The sequence below is a fragment of the Gopherus evgoodei genome, chromosome 1 (assembly GCF_007399415.2).
Source record: "Gopherus evgoodei ecotype Sinaloan lineage chromosome 1, rGopEvg1_v1.p, whole genome shotgun sequence".
Classification (NCBI taxonomy): Eukaryota; Metazoa; Chordata; order Testudines; family Testudinidae; genus Gopherus; species Gopherus evgoodei.
In genome coordinates, this window is record NC_044322.1 from 142,867,156 (window position 1) to 142,886,572 (window position 19,417).

Consider the following 19,417-nt stretch of genomic DNA (forward strand, 5'->3'; position numbering starts at 1 on the left):
GAGGGATTTTGAATTTACTTGTTCTTTTGGAATTTTAGAAGCAAGCTTGTATTTAAAAGGACAACCTTTTGCAGATTACCTTTAAAAAGGAGTGTGGTACAAGTGAGAGTTGTAGACTGAGCAAATTTGATATCTGAACTAAAGTCAAGCAGGTGAATAAAGATGGCTTGTGCTGGGAGAAAAAAACTAAGTGTAGTTCTCATCTCATTGAGATTCCAGGAAAGTAATATTTTACTAAATACCAATTTTTAACAGGAAAAATGGGTAGGGTAGAATGTTTGACATTGGGAGACGGTCTCAACATGACTGGCTTTTCTAAAACATGGTGGAATGAAACAACGTAATCAAATACTATATGGTGGAAGCTAGGTTGGGTTTTATTGGTACATAGGATTCCATAGTCTCTACTGAACTAACTTCTGGTCAGGAAGAGGACCATGACTGAGGTAGAATCTTTACTGAATCCCAGGCTACAAGAATAAAGTATAAGACCTAAACATGCAAAGAGAACTATTGGGGGGGGGTGCACAAAGGTCCATGTGGTTCTGTTTGCAGAATCGGGGCCATATCTTTGCTGGTAGGTATACAACCAATGTCTAGATCAACACAGTGAAGTTAAGTCAGATGGCCAAATCCACCAGTGATATAAGAAAGTGCAACCTCATTGACTTCAGTGGAAATGATTCCGTGTAGACCAGTGGTTAACTTGATCCAGAATATTTATTGCAAAAGAGTTTAAGGAAGAAAAAAAATATACTAGAAGGGTAATAATGGGTAATTTCAGTTATCCAGACTTGAATGTCATAGTGAGATGTAGTTTGAATAAAATGTTTCACAATATCAACATCATAAAATAATTTTTAAATGATAACATACCACAAGCAATGTCTTCTCTGAACAGCTCATTCTGAGGCATGACAGGACTGGTTACTCCTGTTCCCAATTAATATGCAAAAGATCAAAACATATTGGTTAAATCTTATTCAGAACCGACTAGATTTACTCAGATTTCTATATTAGGGGAGCTGTGGTATGCAGTCTACTGAACTCAATTTCTGCACATAGAATTTAGGAGAAGAGAGCACTGGTCAAGTTAGAGGAACAATGTTGTGCCTAATTTTAGATGTTTGTGGCTGGTATTTTTATTTTGAGATAGAACATTATATACTTAGTGTTTCTTCTTTCATAAAACTCCCAGATGTCAGCCCTCTCTCTCTTATATCCAAGCTCTGTGGGAACTTCCTGAAAAATGGAAGTAGAAATCAGATATTCTAAATGAATGTCAGCTGACCCCAAACCATTCTGAAATAATACGTCTTGGAATGTGCTAGTGTAAATCTGCACCACTATAATTAAGGCTGTTTGTTTGTCAAGACATGACTTCCGTAACAAAAGCTCTGGCTTTCATTTGTTGTTTTTTCATTTATGTTGTTTTGGTGTCTGTTACCCTGGCCAGCCCACTACTGGAAGACTCTTCCACAAATGTTAACAACTTTTGGCTCTCTATATGTCTAATGTAGACAGTATGAGAAAATCATGGCACGTGATCATACTATTAAAGCCCATAGTCATATGCACATTGTGGCAGAGCTAACCTTGCACATGTAAACTTGTAGGGGTTCAGGGTGCATCTTTAGTGTTATTTTAACATACATATTTTTTGTATGGAATAAACATAGTATATGAGTAGACATTTCCAGCTCTGGCACTGACCTGCTGTGGGACTTAGTGCAAGCCATTTAAGATCTGATTCTTCAAGATATTGAGCAGAATATGAGACCTGCTGGGCAATTTCCACTCCTGCTGACTTCAGTGGGAGTCAAAGGCATTCAATCCCTCCAAGGATCAAGCCCTTACTCTCTCTGGGTCAAACTCTGCTTTGCCTTTACTCTCACAAAGGAGGATCATTGAAATCAATATGACTACTCGCATGAGTAAGATAAGCAGGATTTGGTCTTCTCCGGCTCATTTTCCTCATCTATAAATGTTGATAAAGTTGTACCACCTTCATGCTTAATGTCTATAAAGTGCTTTGAGAGCCTTCTCATAGATTTATAGAGTTTAAGGCCAGAAAGGACCATTAGATCATCTAGTCTGACTTCCTGCATAGAGCCCAATAACTTGTGTTTAGTTAAAGTGCATCTTCCACAAAGGCATGCAGTGTTGATCTGAAGACATTAAGAGTTAGAAAATCTATCACTTCCCTTGGTAGTTTGTTCCAGTGGTTAATCACCCTCACTGTGAAAATATTTTGCCTCATTTCTAATCTGAATTTGTCTGGCTTCTAGCCATTGGTTCTTGTCATACCTTTCTCTGCTTCAATAAAAAGCCCTTTCATAACCAGCATTTTCTCCCAGTGCAGGTACACTGACACACTGTAATCAAGTCACCTCTCAGTCTTCTTTTTGGTAACCAAAGCTTATTGAGCTCTTTAAGCATCTCGTTCTAAAGCCTTTTTCTCCAACCCTTAACTCATGTTTGTGGCTATTTTCTGCATCCTCTCCCACTTTGCAATTTCCTTTTCAAAGTGTGGACACCAGAACTGGATGCAGAATTCAAGTATCAATGTGTGTGGGGGTGGGGTGGGGGGGGAGGTGGGGATGTGGGGTCATGTGCCCCCCAAGATTTGCTGCTTGGCTTATGCTGAGTAACACTGCTGAAGCCAGCTGCCCCTCCTCTCCCCTCGCACTATTGTCAGGCACAGATCGCCTGAGTATCAGCTTCATCAATACTATATACAGTATTAAAATTGCCTCCCTATTCCCCCTCACTGCTCCCTTTTTGTATGTCCAATAATCACGTCGGTTCTCTTTTGTCACTGCATCGCATTGGGAGTCATGTTGAGTTGCTGGTCCATTATTATACTAGAGTTCTTTTTGGAGTCACTACTTTCCAGGATACAGCATGGATCTATTAGGTTTTTCTACTACACCTTTCATTATGGTATCTGAATGCCTTCCAACTGGCATGCTCACACATGCGGTTCCTTCTCCATTCCTTGGTGAAAGGTGAAAAGTATTGTAATATATTTCAACTCATTATAAAATCTTTCTTTCCAAATATAAAAATTTGCTATTTCTACTTACTGCAAATGTTGGTAAAGGCAGGGGCGGAGGAGATGACTACAAAACAAAAATGTAATTGTCTTTCTTGGGATAATAATCTCTCTCCAAGTAACTGGGAAGGTTTTCAGAAGTGTGAAAAATACGTTCTTCTCATATTGGTTTTTCTAGAGCATCAAATATACCTAGTTAATCACATGCTTGGTTGATATTTGTTTCTGAGAGCTATTATATGTGCTAAATAATCAAAAATAGCATAGAATGTATACAGTCTATAGATGGACCATGACTTTGATCATTTGAATCTATATTTTTATTCTGAGTAAAAATGAAATGCAAACTGATCCATCTTTTCCCAGGCCTTGCTGTACAACAGATTCTTTTTCATGCAGTCCAAATTGGAGCGGGGGGAAAAGAGATTTCTCATTGCAGTAAATAAAACAAGGAGTCTGAAAACCAAAGAGAAGCTTTGTCAGACTGTAGGCTGGAAAATCAACAAGAGCAAAAATAGCAAGTAAGATTAAAGGTACCAATGTAACCACAAGGCTATTCTCAGGCAGCTTTAGAATAGTTAAAAGCAAAAAAAAAAAAAAGCAAAAAAAAAAAAGCTTAGTTTGTGAAGTGAATTATACTTACTTTTAACAGTAGATGATTGCTATTTACTGTAGGGGTAGTAGACCTCAGAAAGTTTGCCTTTTTAGTCTATCATGTCATAAAACAGCATTCTCTGAATGGATTTAGTAAGAATACCTTTTCCCAAGGGAAAGATGCTGCAGCTACTGATTCTGTCTGCCTATCTAATAAGATTTTGTACTGTGCCAATCACATTGATGTCTGAGCATCTAGAATTCATAGTGTTGAGCACTGTTCCTAATTGTATATTATTTTATGTTAGAGTTATCTCCCAGTGCTTTGGGCAAGATCTAGTAAGAGCTACATAAAGTGATTTGATCTGATTCTTAGCATCAAGGCAGGCAAAAATAAAGACATTTACAACCAGAGTCTTTCAGCATTTAACTCTCTGGACAAAAGGAAATGACCCCAAACCAGTTAAACAATTTGAAAAACTCAGAAGGTTTAAGAGACTGTGTACACCTTGAACATACTTCGGAGCACACAGATGACACTAAATGAGGCAAATTACAGCATTCCAGAGCTTTGGAGCACAGTTAACAACAGATTTTGACACTTGCCCTATTTATATCCATCTTTACATATAAAATAAATCCTGTGCCTAAGCCACATGGCACATACTGAAGTGTAGAAACCAGATGATGAGACTGATAGTAGAGTCTCTTGGAGAAGAATTTTGAAATTAGTTTGGAACTTTGAAGGAAATTAAAGTAGTGGCTAAAGAGAAGGCATAATCTAACTATAATGGACACTGTGGGATAAAGTACTAGTTTCAGAGAGGTTATAAATCAAGTTAGATTTCCTGCTTTCTAATCTACCTCACTACCTATCTAGCATCCTATTCTATCCCCATGACCATGGTGTCTAAGACAAAGTGTACTAATGGATACTGGAATCTGAAGCACTGTGAACTATTCTTACTCATTTTTATATTGTGCCTTACAGGCACAGAAGACACGGTCTCTGTCCTGAAGAGTTTACATCAAAAGAGCCTCAGAGGTGCTGACTTTTTGAAACAACTAGAGGTGTCAGTGGAAGTTGTGGATCCTTAATACCTTTCAGGCTTAGGCCCTTAGTTATTTGGCAACTTTCCATACTGTCATTTAGGAACATCTGTCCCAGAGATCGGTAACCTTTGCTATGCAGCCTGTCAGGGAAATCCTCTGGTGGGCCGGGGTGGTTTGTTTACCTGAAGCATCCGCAAATTCGACCGACCGCAGCTCCCACTGGCTGCGGTTCGCCGCTTCAGGCCAATGGGGGCTGCAGGAAGCGGTGGCCAGCATGTCTCGGCCTGCGCCGCTTTCCGCAGCCCAGGCCAGGTTTTCAAAAGAACTCAGCCTGTTGGGTGCTAAAGTCTTGAGAATCTGTCCATAGATGTTAGTGCTGAGCACTTGAAAATTGGGCCCTGGTCTCTTGAAAATTTGGTCTACTCATCTCTCCCACCGCACTCTGTTTTCCTTGCTCAATAATAGTAGTAATAATTATTAATAAAAAGCTTTACGACTAATAAGATAACCAAGAGCAGCAATGTACTCTGATTTTTATTTTAGATTATGGGAAATAAGACGAAGAAAGAGGAAATGTAAAGTCTCTAGCACAGCAGGTGTCTCCTCTGTAGTAGGCTGCAGCTATTGGTAGAACAAAATGATTGTAGAACTCTATGTGTAATGCCGACAGCCCCTGGTCGTCAGCGGGTGGGATCGAACCTGCAGCCTATGAAGCTGAGTGCATGAGCCTCTACCGCATGAGCTAAAAGCTACTTTTAGCTAAGGCTGTACAGCAGACTCATTAATTTCTCTCTCTCCCACCCCTCCACCCCCTGCAGTGCCACTAGATGGGACACAACACCAAGCCCAGGCGGTGTGTGGGTTGCATCTGCATTGGGAGAATTCTTACAAATATAAATGTGCAGCATGTATGAAACTAAAGCATCAGTTTCGTAGCTTGAAGCACTACATTCCCTTCTCTTTTTGTGGTGCTAGCCTCCTTGCCTTCATTTATTGCACATATCAGTCTCTCACTATTCCTGCTTCCTTTACTAGTTTCACAACCATCCCCTTTATTTCAGAACTCTCCATGCCATAGTAATATCAGTGTCATTTCTCCTTTTTGTTAATTTTAACCTCGCTAACCCTCCTCTTAGGTCACTACTTCTCTTGTCAGTTTTACCCCCTCACTTCCTCCATGTTTCAGACCTCCTTTTCTAGTCACTTTCAACAGCCTTGGGAATCATATAACCAGTAGTGGCTAGCAACAGGCTGGATTACACATGAACTCTGATAGTGACACATGGACCTGGCATCAGTGGGTTTGGTTATATTGACAAGTAACCAAGAGAAGAGGAAGCATACCTATGTTAAAGAGAACAGGAGACAATACAAAATGGTATTGTGCATCTCAGCAGCTTCAGATGGAACATTCTTTGTTAAGCTGGAGTCTAAAAGTTTTGAAATTAGTTATTTATTTTTTGAAAGGGGTCCTTGGAGGACTAACACTCTAGGGATAAAAGAAAGCTATGTTTTCACAAACCGAAATAAGAAGATAAAACAAACACAAACACACACACACACACACACACACACACACACACGTAATATTAAAAAATCTGTATTAAAAGAACATTATTTGGTTGCAAAGTCAAGCACTTGAAAGGTAGCAAATACCAGGTTTACGGTTGCCTGTACAGCCTTAATTCTGCCCCCTTGTATATCCTGTGCACTGAATGAAGCTAACATCTTGTGGAAAAAGTAATAGATGACTATGTAATTAAATACTGTATCATAACACATACACACAAGGATGCTGGAATTAAAATTGTGCAAGCAAGTGCAAATCTAACACTTCCTAACTTTTGAGAGCTTGAATCTGAAAACTAGATAACTTTCTTTTAATATAACTTTAAATGTAATTTTCTAGGATGTTTTAAAAGGAAAAAGGTTCTATCATGTGTGACTGTGACCATCCCTCCCCCAACATCATTGTCATCATAGTTTTGACTCTGAACTGTTAGCACTGCAGTACAAATTGCTACTGCTGGATCTTTAGAGCTAACTACATGGGCTGTAAGCAGCAGGTTATCTCTCTGAAGGTGAGTGGACCACTGGGTGCAGGTGCTGGTTTGTGAAGGGGGATCCCAGCCTGGCCTGGCTCTCTTCCCTCTTTCTCTAGTCCCCACGAGGAATTGGTGTAGCTCCTGCCCCACTTGGTGCCCTCAGATGGTGGGGTGGGTTCGAATGGTGGTTGATCTTGTGTGCAGTTTTACTGTTTTGTTTCCTATTCCCTACCTTTGAGAGTTAGAGGATCTGCAGCTTCATCTCCTCAGAGGGACAGGAGGATGGCTGCTAGGGAACAGGTGTTCAGTCTGAGTGGTGAGGTTGCAGTGTGAGGTGAAGACATCTCGCCCCATGTTGGTATTCTCAGAAGAGGGCAGAGGCCACTGGGCCCATATGCCAGGTCTGGGGTTCGGGGACGGGGGACCCTTTCCTAGCCTCCTACAGCTGCTCTGCAACTCTCAGGTATTCCTGTTGCTGCTGCTTTGGTGGTGACATGAGCCTGGCCTTAGAATTTTTGCGTGCAGTTATTATTCTGGCAGTCTGCCAACATTTTTCCTGAGGAATGCAAGCAAGAGAAGAGAAACAGGAATTTTTAACAGTTTATACCTCAGCAAAAAATGACAGACAATGAAAAAGCGCTTCTCTAGCCTGAGCACATTCCACCTGCCCAATATCAGAGGCCTGCTGCAAACAATGATGTGAGTTTCTCACAGGAATGGTTGCAAGAATCCTTCATATGGGAAAGAGTTAGGCTAAAAATAGAGGTTGCTACCAGCTCCTCCTATAATGTGTGTGTAGGTAGATATAGATATAAAGAGACCCATTCCTCCTACTCCTTTCCTCATTCTTCCTCAAGTACGTGGTAGCAAAGAGAATTCTAGTACTTGAAAGTTTTCATACATGGCACTTTAAATAGGAGAAGGATGTCCAAATTGTGCATTTGGATATTCGCATTAGCACCTTAGGATATAAAAAGCAGAGAGAGAGGCCTGAACCAGAACACCAGTTTGGAATCCTCTCAAGTTAAGGGGCAGTTTGGACCCGAATCTGAACTTTGAGGGTCAGTCACATGTCTGCTGTAAAGAGCATTTATATCCCAAAGAGCCAGTTTTGAGGGTCCAAATGCAGGATTTGACCATCTTGTTAAGATTCCCATTTTTGAAAACTAGGCTTCCCGTGTTTCACAGTCAGAATCCAGAATATTCTTTGCAATTTTTTTTTTATTTTTTCTAAGCAAATTGGAAGTGTCTTTCTTTCGGTCATTGTTTGCAGTAATGTAATGAGTGTTACAGCTGCTTCTTGTAGCAAGTAAAAAAAAAAAAGAAGGTATTCAGTGGAAAGCACCAGGTCTGATTTTAGTAGGATTTTATGTTAGTGCAGTTCTAGAGTTGGTTTTATTTTATTTTAGCTTATTGTCTTCCCCTCTTCTGGGCTTTAGCTATACAATGTTGTTAGCTTCCAATTTTCGTGACTGTTGCAACTCTCTGGCAAGAAACAGAAATGATTGCATTGGCTTTAGTAGGAGGTGATTTTTCATTTTTAGATTTATTAAGATCTGAATCACAGTTTCCTTTAAAATTCCATATTTAAATCTTGGACAGATCTGATAATCCTGTTTAAAAAAATAAAGGGATTGAGCTATTTCCACTGAGAACTTTGCTCATAAGCCTTCTGGTAGAGATATGTTGGTGACAGTTATAATGTTGTGTTTATGAAGCTCAGAAATATTGATCAGATTGAGATTTGAAATCAAATCTATCGGGAATTGTGCCCTGCAGTAGATTTGGGGAGATTCTTATCTGAAACTAAAACAGCATTATCATGTTAAAAACTTCATTAAAAACCAACCAAACAATTTTGTTGTTCTGTTATTTTTGGTATTTATTCAGTTATAATAAGACAATTTTAACCACTTAAAACTAATGACAGCCACATTGTTGCCGAGGTGTTAATACAGAACATCACCTGCAGTACTCTGCTACATTATGCATTAGTGTAGTTGGCAGGAGAATTTTTGTTGTCGTCTTCCGCTTTTTTTCTGTGTGTAGATTTCTGCTCCTCAGATGGATGGATGTGAGTTATATTTGTAATGTTCTTTATGCCAGGTCCTTCAAAGTGCTGAGTGCCTCCTGAGAAATGCTGAGTTCCTTAAGATACTACTGAAGACGGTGGCCATTATGGGCACTCATCCTCATAGTTTCTAGTACTGTAGCTGGTAGAGATAAAGCTGCCCCATTCCTCCAGCGTGGAACTGACTGTCATCGCCAAGCTTCACTCTTGTACTCATCCTATAAGAGACAACAGTGGGGGCAGTGGTATGGTAAATTATTGGAAAAGGCAGTGGCCAAAAAATGAAAAGCTGGCCTGGTGAATAGTGGTATAGAACAGCATAGGCCCTGGAATGAAAAGACTTGTTCAACTACTTGCAAGATCTATCCTCCTCTATTCTGCCTTAAGAGAAAAAGGATGAGCTATATTCTGCTATGATTTTCTCTTCCTTCATAATGCAGTTTTTTAAAAAACTGCAACTCAGAGGTTGGGTTTTAAAGTTATTTGAAAGTCTCCTCCTTATTGCTCTTTCCCCTCCCAACTCTTTAGAGTAACTCAGTTTAAGTACCCTGGAAGGGGTAAGGTTTGAGTCAACTCAGCTAGGATTTAAAACTGTTGTTTTGAGGAGATGAGTGGTATTTAGACCATGAAGTCATCCCATGATGATACATTTTCCAATCAGTGGCATGATTTAAAAAACAAACCAAACCCTGCATTTTTCAAGGCCTGGGAGAAACTTATTTTACTGTGTATGCTTCACAGCACTGCTACAGAAACCTATCAGCAAGAGACGGGACAGTGAAGCTGTACAGAAAGCCAAGATCCTTTACTCATCATGTATGAATGACAGTAAGTAACTTGATTTTATTTTGGGGCATGGGTAGGCTCTGACGTGCTAACAGAGGAAAGCAGTAAAACCTTAGGCCCAGACCCTGCCGTTGTACCCAGGCAGGCCATCATTTGTACTCACTGAACTTAGTGAGGCTCCAAGCAAATGAAGGATCCACTCACATGGATCCAATTATAAGTTCAGAGTCTTATTTTGTCAATAAAGTCAGGCAGTGTGCCTCTGAATACACAAAGGCACAAGATACCCTATTTACATAGTTCTCCTTTGAAAAGTGATTATGCTTTAAGGGACTCTCAAAACGATGTGGGAGCATTGACTGACAGGTTAAATGAGTAAATCGTTTAATAGAATCCTCTGATGGAATTGTTCAGCTGGCAAACTTTATCATCTTGGCTTGGGCCCTCAGGCTTCTCGCTCTGAACCCGAGTCTATGTCAGATAGCCAGTTTTCAGGCTCTACAATAAATATTTGTCACCCCTGCTCTTCAACACTAACCAAAGTCTCTCCTTTATTATCATACTAGTATGTACAGTTCTGGCCTGAGGATTTTGGAGAGGGTAAGTGAGGTGATACCTTTGGGACAGACACCAAACTCAATGGAGTCATTTGACATTAAAAGGCAGAGTGAAGGAGATCAGGATCTTTAGGTCCCTCAGCCTTTTGCTGGCCCACCCCTGCTTGTTCTCTTTGACCTTAGCGAATGACTTCCATCAAGTAGTTTTCAGAAACAAGTTAGAAACAATGTTCATTTTTTCTAATGAAAATTGAAATTCTTCTTTGCATTCCTATTTCCTCTACACCAGGAGCACTTAAGTGGTAGGGCCCACAAGCCAACTCTTCAACTGGGCCCTGACAGCAGAACTCTCTCAAAGCATTTCCAGGATGGCCTGCAGTATTCCTTGATCTTTCCTCTCATCAGTGCAGCTGTTGTGTCTTCACCTGGCCCTAGCCTAGGTTGTGGTCTCTTGTAACTCTATCTCCACTTTCAACTCTCACAGTTTCTTCACCAGTCACATCTGATTGCGTATGTCTCTAGAACCTCCACCTCCCAAAAATCTCGTGCTGCCCTAATGTCTCCACAAGGGGCTGATACTGTGAAATCTGTTTTACTTGTGTCCCTTTGGGTCAAGTGCAGTTAGCAATTTATCTTTAAAGTTTCTGGAATCTCTTGAGTCAGTTCCTTGCGGGGATGGGGAATCAAACCTGCTAGACTTGGTTCCTCAACATGTTCTTCTGTTGTTCTCCCAGAATTTTTTTTTTTAGAAGTTGTTTTTCTCCCCAGTCTTATGGAGTATTTCTTTTCTGATGCTCCAACATGTTGTGAAACTGACTGCCTACATGTTTTTTCTGTTGCACATTCCATTGTATTCTCTGTCTGGTCACTCCCATTCCCTCTCAATTTTGTTTGCAAATAGCAAGTATTCCTCTGACCCAATCAAACTCCTATGCCAGTTGTTGAGCAATCACCATCAGGATTTTGTCACTGCATGTTATTTCATTCCCTGTTAGCCCCCAGCCATTATTTAAAAGGCAAGTGTAGTTTTTCATCCCTTTTTCTTAAACAACAAATGACATTTCTGTCAGTCTTAGGGTGTTCCATAGAGTCCATCACTATAGTACTTAAGCTGATTCTTACTTTATATTTGAAATCTGACCTAGATTATCACTATGTATTATTTATCTGAAACATTTCTTCCATTGGCTATGATGAACATACCATAGAATTAGAGTATAGAGAGGTTTACATTTCAAGGACAGGCACAGTGCAGCTGACTGCAATGCAAGTTTCTCCTTGCCCAGGCTATCAGTGCTTGATTTGGATAAACTGTGCTAAAGGACTCATATACTCTTATTTTCAGAGGCATCTTTTCAGCAAAAGACCACCCAAGGCATTAGGTTTGAGCTATTCTGTTTAGTCTTGCCTAGAAATTGATCAGTCTGTAAACCTTTCTATCTCATTTGACATGACTTTATACCCACTACTGGGTTTGAATTGTCTGGAACTTTAATGTTGGCACATCTTGTCATTTAAGATAAAATTGAAAAAGTTGATGCAAAGCCACTGGTAAGTATACTGAAGCATTCGCTGTTCCGTTGGCCTGTGCTGGAATCTAACATCGGACCTGAAGGACAATGGTCAGAAAGGAAGTTCAGCATGCTCCAGACCCTTGCAACTTTTCGTGGTCAGTACAGTAACTCTGTCTTCATCCGTTTATATGTGGCTCCTGATGACAAAACCTCCAATAAACACATCCTAAAGGTACAGTATAACATTTCTAATATGCTACTTGTCGTAGATATGTGATCTGTTTTAAAAAGTGAGTTCAATACTGTGTTACTTTAAGTTTAACTGTAACCGTTAGTACCCAGTGGTTTGTATATATACATGATCACCCATATATGGGAATTTAGAAGCCATTAGTTACCAAATGTTACACTATCATGGGTGAAAAATGTATGCAGATAGAGTATTTTATTCCTTAATAGGGCAGAATTGTGAGTAAAATACATTCCTGTGAATCAAAGTCCAAGATCGATGTGGGTATCCAAATGAGGTCAGAATCTGATTCTTGATGGTTTTTGTATCCTGTATATTTGTGTGAGGAGGAATATTTTTTTCTGTGAAGATAAAAGATGGTGTATCATTTGCAAGTATTATAAATTTAGGATATTCCACTTCATTAGGCACTTAATTGGTGGCACTAATATATTGTCCTATATTGATATGTCATCATTCATTTCATATGATCCCCAAACTCATTCATGCTTTAAATACAGGAGTCACTTAACCTTTCAGTGAAATGCAGTCACTTCTGCAGTATAACATGACTGCAGGTTAGCAATTCATGCCAACACTACACAACAATTTAGGACAGTAAATGAATTAAAATATGTTACCTCGTTGTATCCGATTGAAATTTCAGGGGAAATTTAGGTGGCAGGTTGTCACCAGGACAGGTAGAATTTAAGTAGGCAGGTTGTCACCTGGGTTAACATGTGAGACTTTGTCCAAATTTTTGTTGTTTTTTAAGGAGAAAAAAACAACTCTAAACTGTATAACCCAACCCACTGTTACCAGCAGTGAGATTGTATATCTGTGCTAGAGAGCGTTAAAGGCAAAGTGGAAAGTGACCAGTCATGACAGTGAAATAAAATGGGTGATCCTTATATAAAAGTTGCCTTCTGGGCATTACATAGATTGCGCAGGGATATTGTGGACCTTAACTTTTCTGATACTAGATTTGTTATTGATTCTGGGTCACAGTTTTCAAAACTAGGCCAGGGATAGCCAACTGACATAAATTTTTATATTTCTAACGTTCCCTTAAAGAGATTCTTTCCACTACTCATTGAGTCAATAGTAAATCAAGGTAACGAGCCACTTCCTTGTTTTCATTAGCGGATTCCCACGCACAGACTACGTGAATGATGTTCAGATCCTGGAAGGAATACTTTGACCAAAGGTCTTTTTCTAATGGGTGAAAGACTAGAAACTGTATAGGAAGTATTTTCCAAGAAGCTATTTAGGTAACCCAACTCACCCACATAAATTGTTGGTTGGAACAGATCCTTTTGCTAGTCTCTCAGTGGTGGATTATACCTACTAGTGTGTCCACTGAATCTGTTTTGTAGTATTTTAAGTGCATAAGTAACTGAACGACTGCACAGTCTGAATGACTGCTCATTGCTAATTTGATTAGGAGCTCGATTTGCAGAGTGCCTCTGCCAATATTCTGCCTAGTAACTAAATGTTTTAATTAATTCCCAGGAGGGTAGATGAAGTAGATGAGTAATGAAGCATTTAAATCTGTTTACAGGAAGAGAGATATTTTAACATTCTTAAGCTTTCTCTCTCAGCATTACAGGTTTATGAGTAATGTGGTTCAGATGAAATAAAAAACTCTACTCAAATCCAACCTGAACCTTTTCCTGAGGGCTAAAGAAGTTGATTAGCTTTCCTTTGCTTTTGGTTTTTCTCACATCTTTGCATTTCTTGGTTTCAACTAGAATATATTTCCAGCCCTAATGGAGCCAAGTATAAAAACATTTGGAAGAAATTCTGTTCTTCCAAGACCTCAAGCCTGATTTCTAGACCAAAAAAGGTTTGGCTAAGTTCAGATAAGCATTTCAATCATCGGATGATTACTCAAAACAAAAAAAATAATACGAGGTCTACTATTGCTCCTGTAGGTACCTTCTTTTCACTTGAACATGTTGAGAAATAGTACAGTGATATTGTTTCTCAGAAATAAAAAGCTGTTGAGTATCATTGCCACGTGTTTTAAAACAACTAGAGGAATCTTCCTAAGTTCCAGCTGAGGAAGTGATTTCTATGAATAATTTATATTGTTCTGTATAAGATATGTTACAAAAGCTTTCAAATAGCAGGTGATATGGAAATGACAACATTTATGTATTTGACACTCCAGTTGTTTTAATTTATTTCAAATTCTAAAAAAAAATGCACACATTTAAACCTCCCACCAAAGTTAATAAATATAAATATGTTATATTGCTATTATTTGTTTCTTTCTGTTTCTAAAAATGCACCTGTGTAAAACTATATACTTAAATCTAATGTTTGTTCATTGGGCAGCGCATCGTATTTTTTAAAAACAAAATTCTCCAGAGTAGTAATCTTGCAGCAATGATAGTGGCCTGTTAGTGGCCTCATCAATATATTATTCAGTGTTTTGAAACTGATTGTGCCTTCAAAATGGGCATCTATACCCCAGTCTAACATGTGCCAATGGAGTGCTTTGGAAAAAAATGAGAGTTTCCAGAAGTAATTTAAAAAAATTGACTTCAAAGGGAGTTTGCCTGATAAAGGACTTGCAGCAATATGCAAGTATCCTGGCATTATTATTTCATCCTGCAGAACAAATATAAATCAGTGTGAACCTTAAACGTGCTGCAGAACGACTCTCTGAAAAAGGTTTCAGCGTCATCTTTTCAACAGTAGGACAATCTCATTTATATTGCAGGTGGTGGTTTGTTTATTTCTTGAAACTTCTAAAGCTTCATTTAGTATGATGGAGTTGAGATCAGTCCGAGTGTGGTTAATGCCATGCAGTACACTTTGAAGTTTTCTGCTTGTGAAAGTTCCTGTGGGATTTATCACAATGTTGCCCAATTGATTGTATGTTAGCGTTATAGGACTGCATAACAGGGCAGTGTGCCCCTTAAAGGGCCAGGGAGCCAGGAAGCAGCCTATCCTATTCTGAAGAGGAGCCCAGCTGGCAGGTGCTGGGAATCATCTGTCCCAGTCAGACAACAATTAGTGATTGGGGGTAATGGATCCCAGTCAGGGGATATAATTGAGGGCCCCAGTCTCATGAGGCTGGTTGGGACCAGGAGAAGGCTTAGAATGCACACTCTGGCTGCAGTAGATGGCTGCAACAGAGCGGAAAAGTCCTGTGGGTCCTCCTTTGCTGGGCTAAGGTCCAGTGCCTTAAGCTTTTACAGGCCAGAAAGCCCCACAATCTTAGCTGTAGAACGTGTTACAGTTTTTTGTGTTAAAGAGTCATGAAGAGCTGGATTCTTGGGCGTGGCCAGTTGTTTATCCCAAACTGGTGATCAGATCCACTAGCCTCTATATCACCTGTTCAAACTACCAAAAAAATACCACAGAGCTGCCCAGAGGATTCAGCAATTTCGGGGGCCCCTTCCATAAGTTGCAACACTATAGAATACTATATTCTCATATGGACCCCTGAGGGGCCTAGGGCAAATTGTCCCATTTGCCCCCCCATCTGGGCAGCCCTGAAATACCACTCCTATTGATAGCGGTTAATTGTGTGTATGTGTATAATACAGACTATATAAGGAATATTATATACTTTTCCTGTTTATTTTAACAGCTAGACCAAGCAACCCTGTCTCTAACCGCACGGGAAGATTACCTTGATAATACCACAGAAGCTAAATCTGTAAGTATTAGTAACTTGAGCTTTGATAAATCATTTTCCCACTATGAATTTTTTCTTTTTAGCTGAACTCCAAATTGAGATTGGGCTCTGTGGTTTGCTATTTAATGCTTGTTTATACTACAGTTAATTGCACGTCTCTTGTTCTCATCCAGAGTATTCTTCATTTTAGAAAAATTATAAAAAAAAAATTCAGCTCTCCTGAACCTTATAGTAAGCTTTGGCTTGGTTCAATTAAACTGTAAAATAACCTAATGTCTCTAAACACCAACACTGTATTAAGTACTTGTATTTTAGATCATTATTGTCAAACACATTTAGATGTATTTAATCCCAGAATGAGGAGGCCCTCAATAGGTTCCAAGGTCTTCAGTTTCTTTTCTTCCTATGGCCCCTTCCAAACCTCTTCATACTCGCAGTTGAGTAGGGATTGCAAGATCCAAAAGTGTTCAATGATTATCCCAATATCTAGTACCTTTCCCCCTAAGTATGATGGGAAGTTATGCAATGTCCAGCACCTTTAGCTCCAGACTCTACAAATATATCCCCACAGTCTTCATGGGGCATTGGTGATTCCCCTCATCCAAGTTCTGACCCCTTTTCCTTCCCCCTCCCAGCTCTCAGGTGAGCTAGTGAGTTTTCCAGTAGCATCCCTCTGGCCAGGTGGTGTGTCTCCAGTGAACTACATCTATCAGAAGGTGAAATATGTAGTTAATTGGAGTATAATTTTATTTCTGTCTTGAATGCTGGCTGATAGGATGCCTTCCAAGACATCAGAGGACCTAGGGCATCCAAAAGGTCAGTGCAAGACTGGAGGAGGAGAGTGAGTTGTTGCAGAGTTCATTCTCAGAATATATTTTCTATACAAATATACATATTCAGTTCCTTTGTAAGGGCTTGCCTACACACAGACTTAGTGCACAGCAAGCTGGGGTGTAAATCTATAGGACACTAGCTTGCCATGAACTGGCCATGTGGATCCTGTTATGCACGCTGTTTGATACAGTAGTAGGTCAAAGCACCATAGTGATCTTTTAGTCTACACGGCCGCTAGTGCATGGTATGCTAGTGTGCTGTAGATTTACAGCCTGGCTTGGTGTATACTAACTCTCTGAGTTCTAACATCTGTAGGTGTGTCTCAATCCAACATACGCATGCCATTTGGTTCGTTTTGAAAGCTATATTCAGTAAACCACAGAGAGATCCTCTCAGCACAGTACCTGTTATGGTGTTATTTCCCTGGTTTTCCTGCAATGGAATCAAGCCAGTCTCACAAAATGTTTATCTTCCACTTGAAACAATGACTTAAATGGAGAATACTTTTCTTTTTACTGCTACAGCCACCCTCAGATGTAACTGCAATGCTTATTTCATTCTTCTTTCTCTTCAGTACAGAGAAGCCTTTTTGCAGTTCATGATTGATATTGCAGTGCTTTTGGGTGCTAATGCCTCACGGGCAGAGTCTGATATGAAGTCAGTTCTGAAACTGGAAATTAAAATAGCTGAGGTTAGTAATTTTCTAATGTGTAATTGTAACTAACTACTAAAAAGATGCACTAATTGAAACAATATTATATTACTGGTTTTCCTTTGTGCAATAATTTTATATTAACATATTTCGTAACATTTCTTGAAAGGTGAAGTGGAGGAGTAGAAACAGTAGTGAAAATATGAAAAAGAAAAGCCCAAAGCAAACCTTCTGCATTTGTTAACTGTTAACTCAGAAATCTGTTCTGAAATAACCAACCATGGGAGTATAGTCCATTCTTTAAATCTGCAAAATAATTATTAGTTTGAGTTTTGATGTAGGCTGTTTTAGTTAAATGTGTCATCCGTAGTGCAATCAGCTGGGCAATGTATTATCATTAACTTATGCTTGTGAGGAAGGTTGAGGTAATTGTCGAAGTACTACCATTAAGTATTATTACAAACAGTTTTATGTCTAGCTTTCCTGTTCTAGATGTTCTAAAAGATAACAATATTTTGTTGTCTTTTAGAACATTATGGCCACTTGAATTATGTGGGCTCTTGTTTGTTCAGTTACAGAATGATGGATTTAGTCAATCAATATTCCATTTGTATCTGCTTGAAAAATGAGGTCATGGTAGGAAAATGGATCCCTCCTCACTCCTATAGAATTTATACTTGCTTTTTACCCATAAAACTCCTATATCTCTGGGAACTGTTTGGAGACAAAGGCAACATTTGTGGTAGTCCTGTGCTTCTTGCTCCGCTGACCTACATGCCAGCATGGCTCCTGCAGAGACTTTTCTCCCAGGGGTTGCACATCCTGCTAGCATTCCTGTGAACTTCTTTGGTCAGAGTGAGCAGGAAGGGTTTCATTCAGTGGTGACGAACTGTTATAAATTAGTGCTGCCCCATCAGCATTAATGTACATAGAGTTCATGGTTTCCAGACAGCGCTGTGGAGAGCAGCCATCCATCCATCCCACCACCTCCTAACACAGGGGTGGGCAAACTATGGCCCATGGGCCGGATCTGGCCACTCAGAGCTTTGGATCTGGCCTGTGGATTGCCCTCTGTGGCACCATGGGCCCTGCGCCACTCTCAGAAGTGGCCAGCTCCACGTCCCTGTGGCCCCCAGGCAGCGGGGGAGTGGGGGGTGTGTGTGTCAGAGGAATCTGTGCATTGCCCTTGTCTCCAGGCACCACCCTCTGCAGTTCCCATAGGCCAAGAACAGGGAATCGCGCCCAATGGGAGCTTCAGGGGAGGTACCTGGAGGCGTGGCAAGGGCAGCGCATGTGGAGCTCTCCTTCCCCTCTCCCCCAGGGGCCGGGGACAGGGCAGACATGCAGGGAGCCTGCTCTGGCTCATTTGCGTGCCATTGCCACCCTGGAATCGCTTTAGGTAAGTGGTGCCGGGCCGGAGCATGAACCCTCCCTGCCCCCCAACTCCCTGCCCTAAGCCCCCTGCCTGCACTTTGCACCCCTCCTGCACCCCAACTTCCTGCCCTGATCCCCCTCGTGTACTCTGCACCCTTCCAGCACCCCAATCCCCTGCCCTGACCTCCCTGCTGCACCCTGCACCCCTGTGCACCTCAACTCCCTATCCTGATCGCCCCGCTGCACTTTGCACCCCAACCCCCTTCCCTAAGCCCCCTCATACACCTTGCATCCCTTCTCTGCCCCAATCCCTTGTCCTGAGCCCCTTCCTGCACACTGCACCTGCTCCCACACCCCACACTCCCTCCCACACCTCAACCCCCTGCCCTGGCCCTGCATACAATTTCCCCATGCAGACGTGGCCCTCGGCCCAAAAAGCTTTCCCACCCCTGTCGTAATATGTGGAACCTGAATCCTATGGAGACAATTGGTGAAGCTTGTTGGGGAAGGATAGTGGGTAGCCTACCATAAATCCAGATCTCTCCCCGTCACACACAAACACTATTAGTCTTGATGTGCTGATTTGTGCTGCTGCTTATCACAGAGTAGAAAGTATCATATGGTTCTAAAAGACTTTTTTTTTTTTTTTGGGAGAATTTGGGGTGATCCAAGATGGCAGCAGCGTATCAAATCAAGCATTCAGCTGTATTTTATTCAAGACAGTGCCTTACAGAACTTGCTTCATTGTAATGAGCATATTCTTCACTGTCTTTCATTAGATTGGAAAAGCAATACATGTCTGTTCAGCTGTTTAGGGACACTACAAATGGATGCACTTTCCCCAGATATTGTCATCACTTGTGGCTCCAGTAATTCCTTCGATAAAGCCCTACAGACTTTTAGTTCATGAATTTAGTGCATATGTGAAGTTGCCACATAGATGAAATGGTATATCGTATATACCGTGTGCCCTATATTCATTTTAAGTGAACTTACTTGGG

The 19,417-nt window shown here is 40.5% G+C and overlaps 1 protein-coding gene across 1 annotated transcript in view; it reads left to right on the top strand.

Annotated features, from left to right (window-relative positions):
- Window positions 1-19,417, top strand: part of PHEX (phosphate regulating endopeptidase homolog X-linked) — a 146,354-nt gene that overhangs the window by 25,730 nt on the left and 101,207 nt on the right. The window contains exons 4-7 of the mRNA XM_030574851.1: window positions 9,560-9,646; window positions 11,681-11,907; window positions 15,509-15,577; window positions 16,965-17,081. Of these exons, the coding sequence (XP_030430711.1) occupies window positions 9,560-9,646; window positions 11,681-11,907; window positions 15,509-15,577; window positions 16,965-17,081 (500 nt within the window). The remainder of the gene's footprint in view (window positions 1-9,559; window positions 9,647-11,680; window positions 11,908-15,508; window positions 15,578-16,964; window positions 17,082-19,417) is intronic.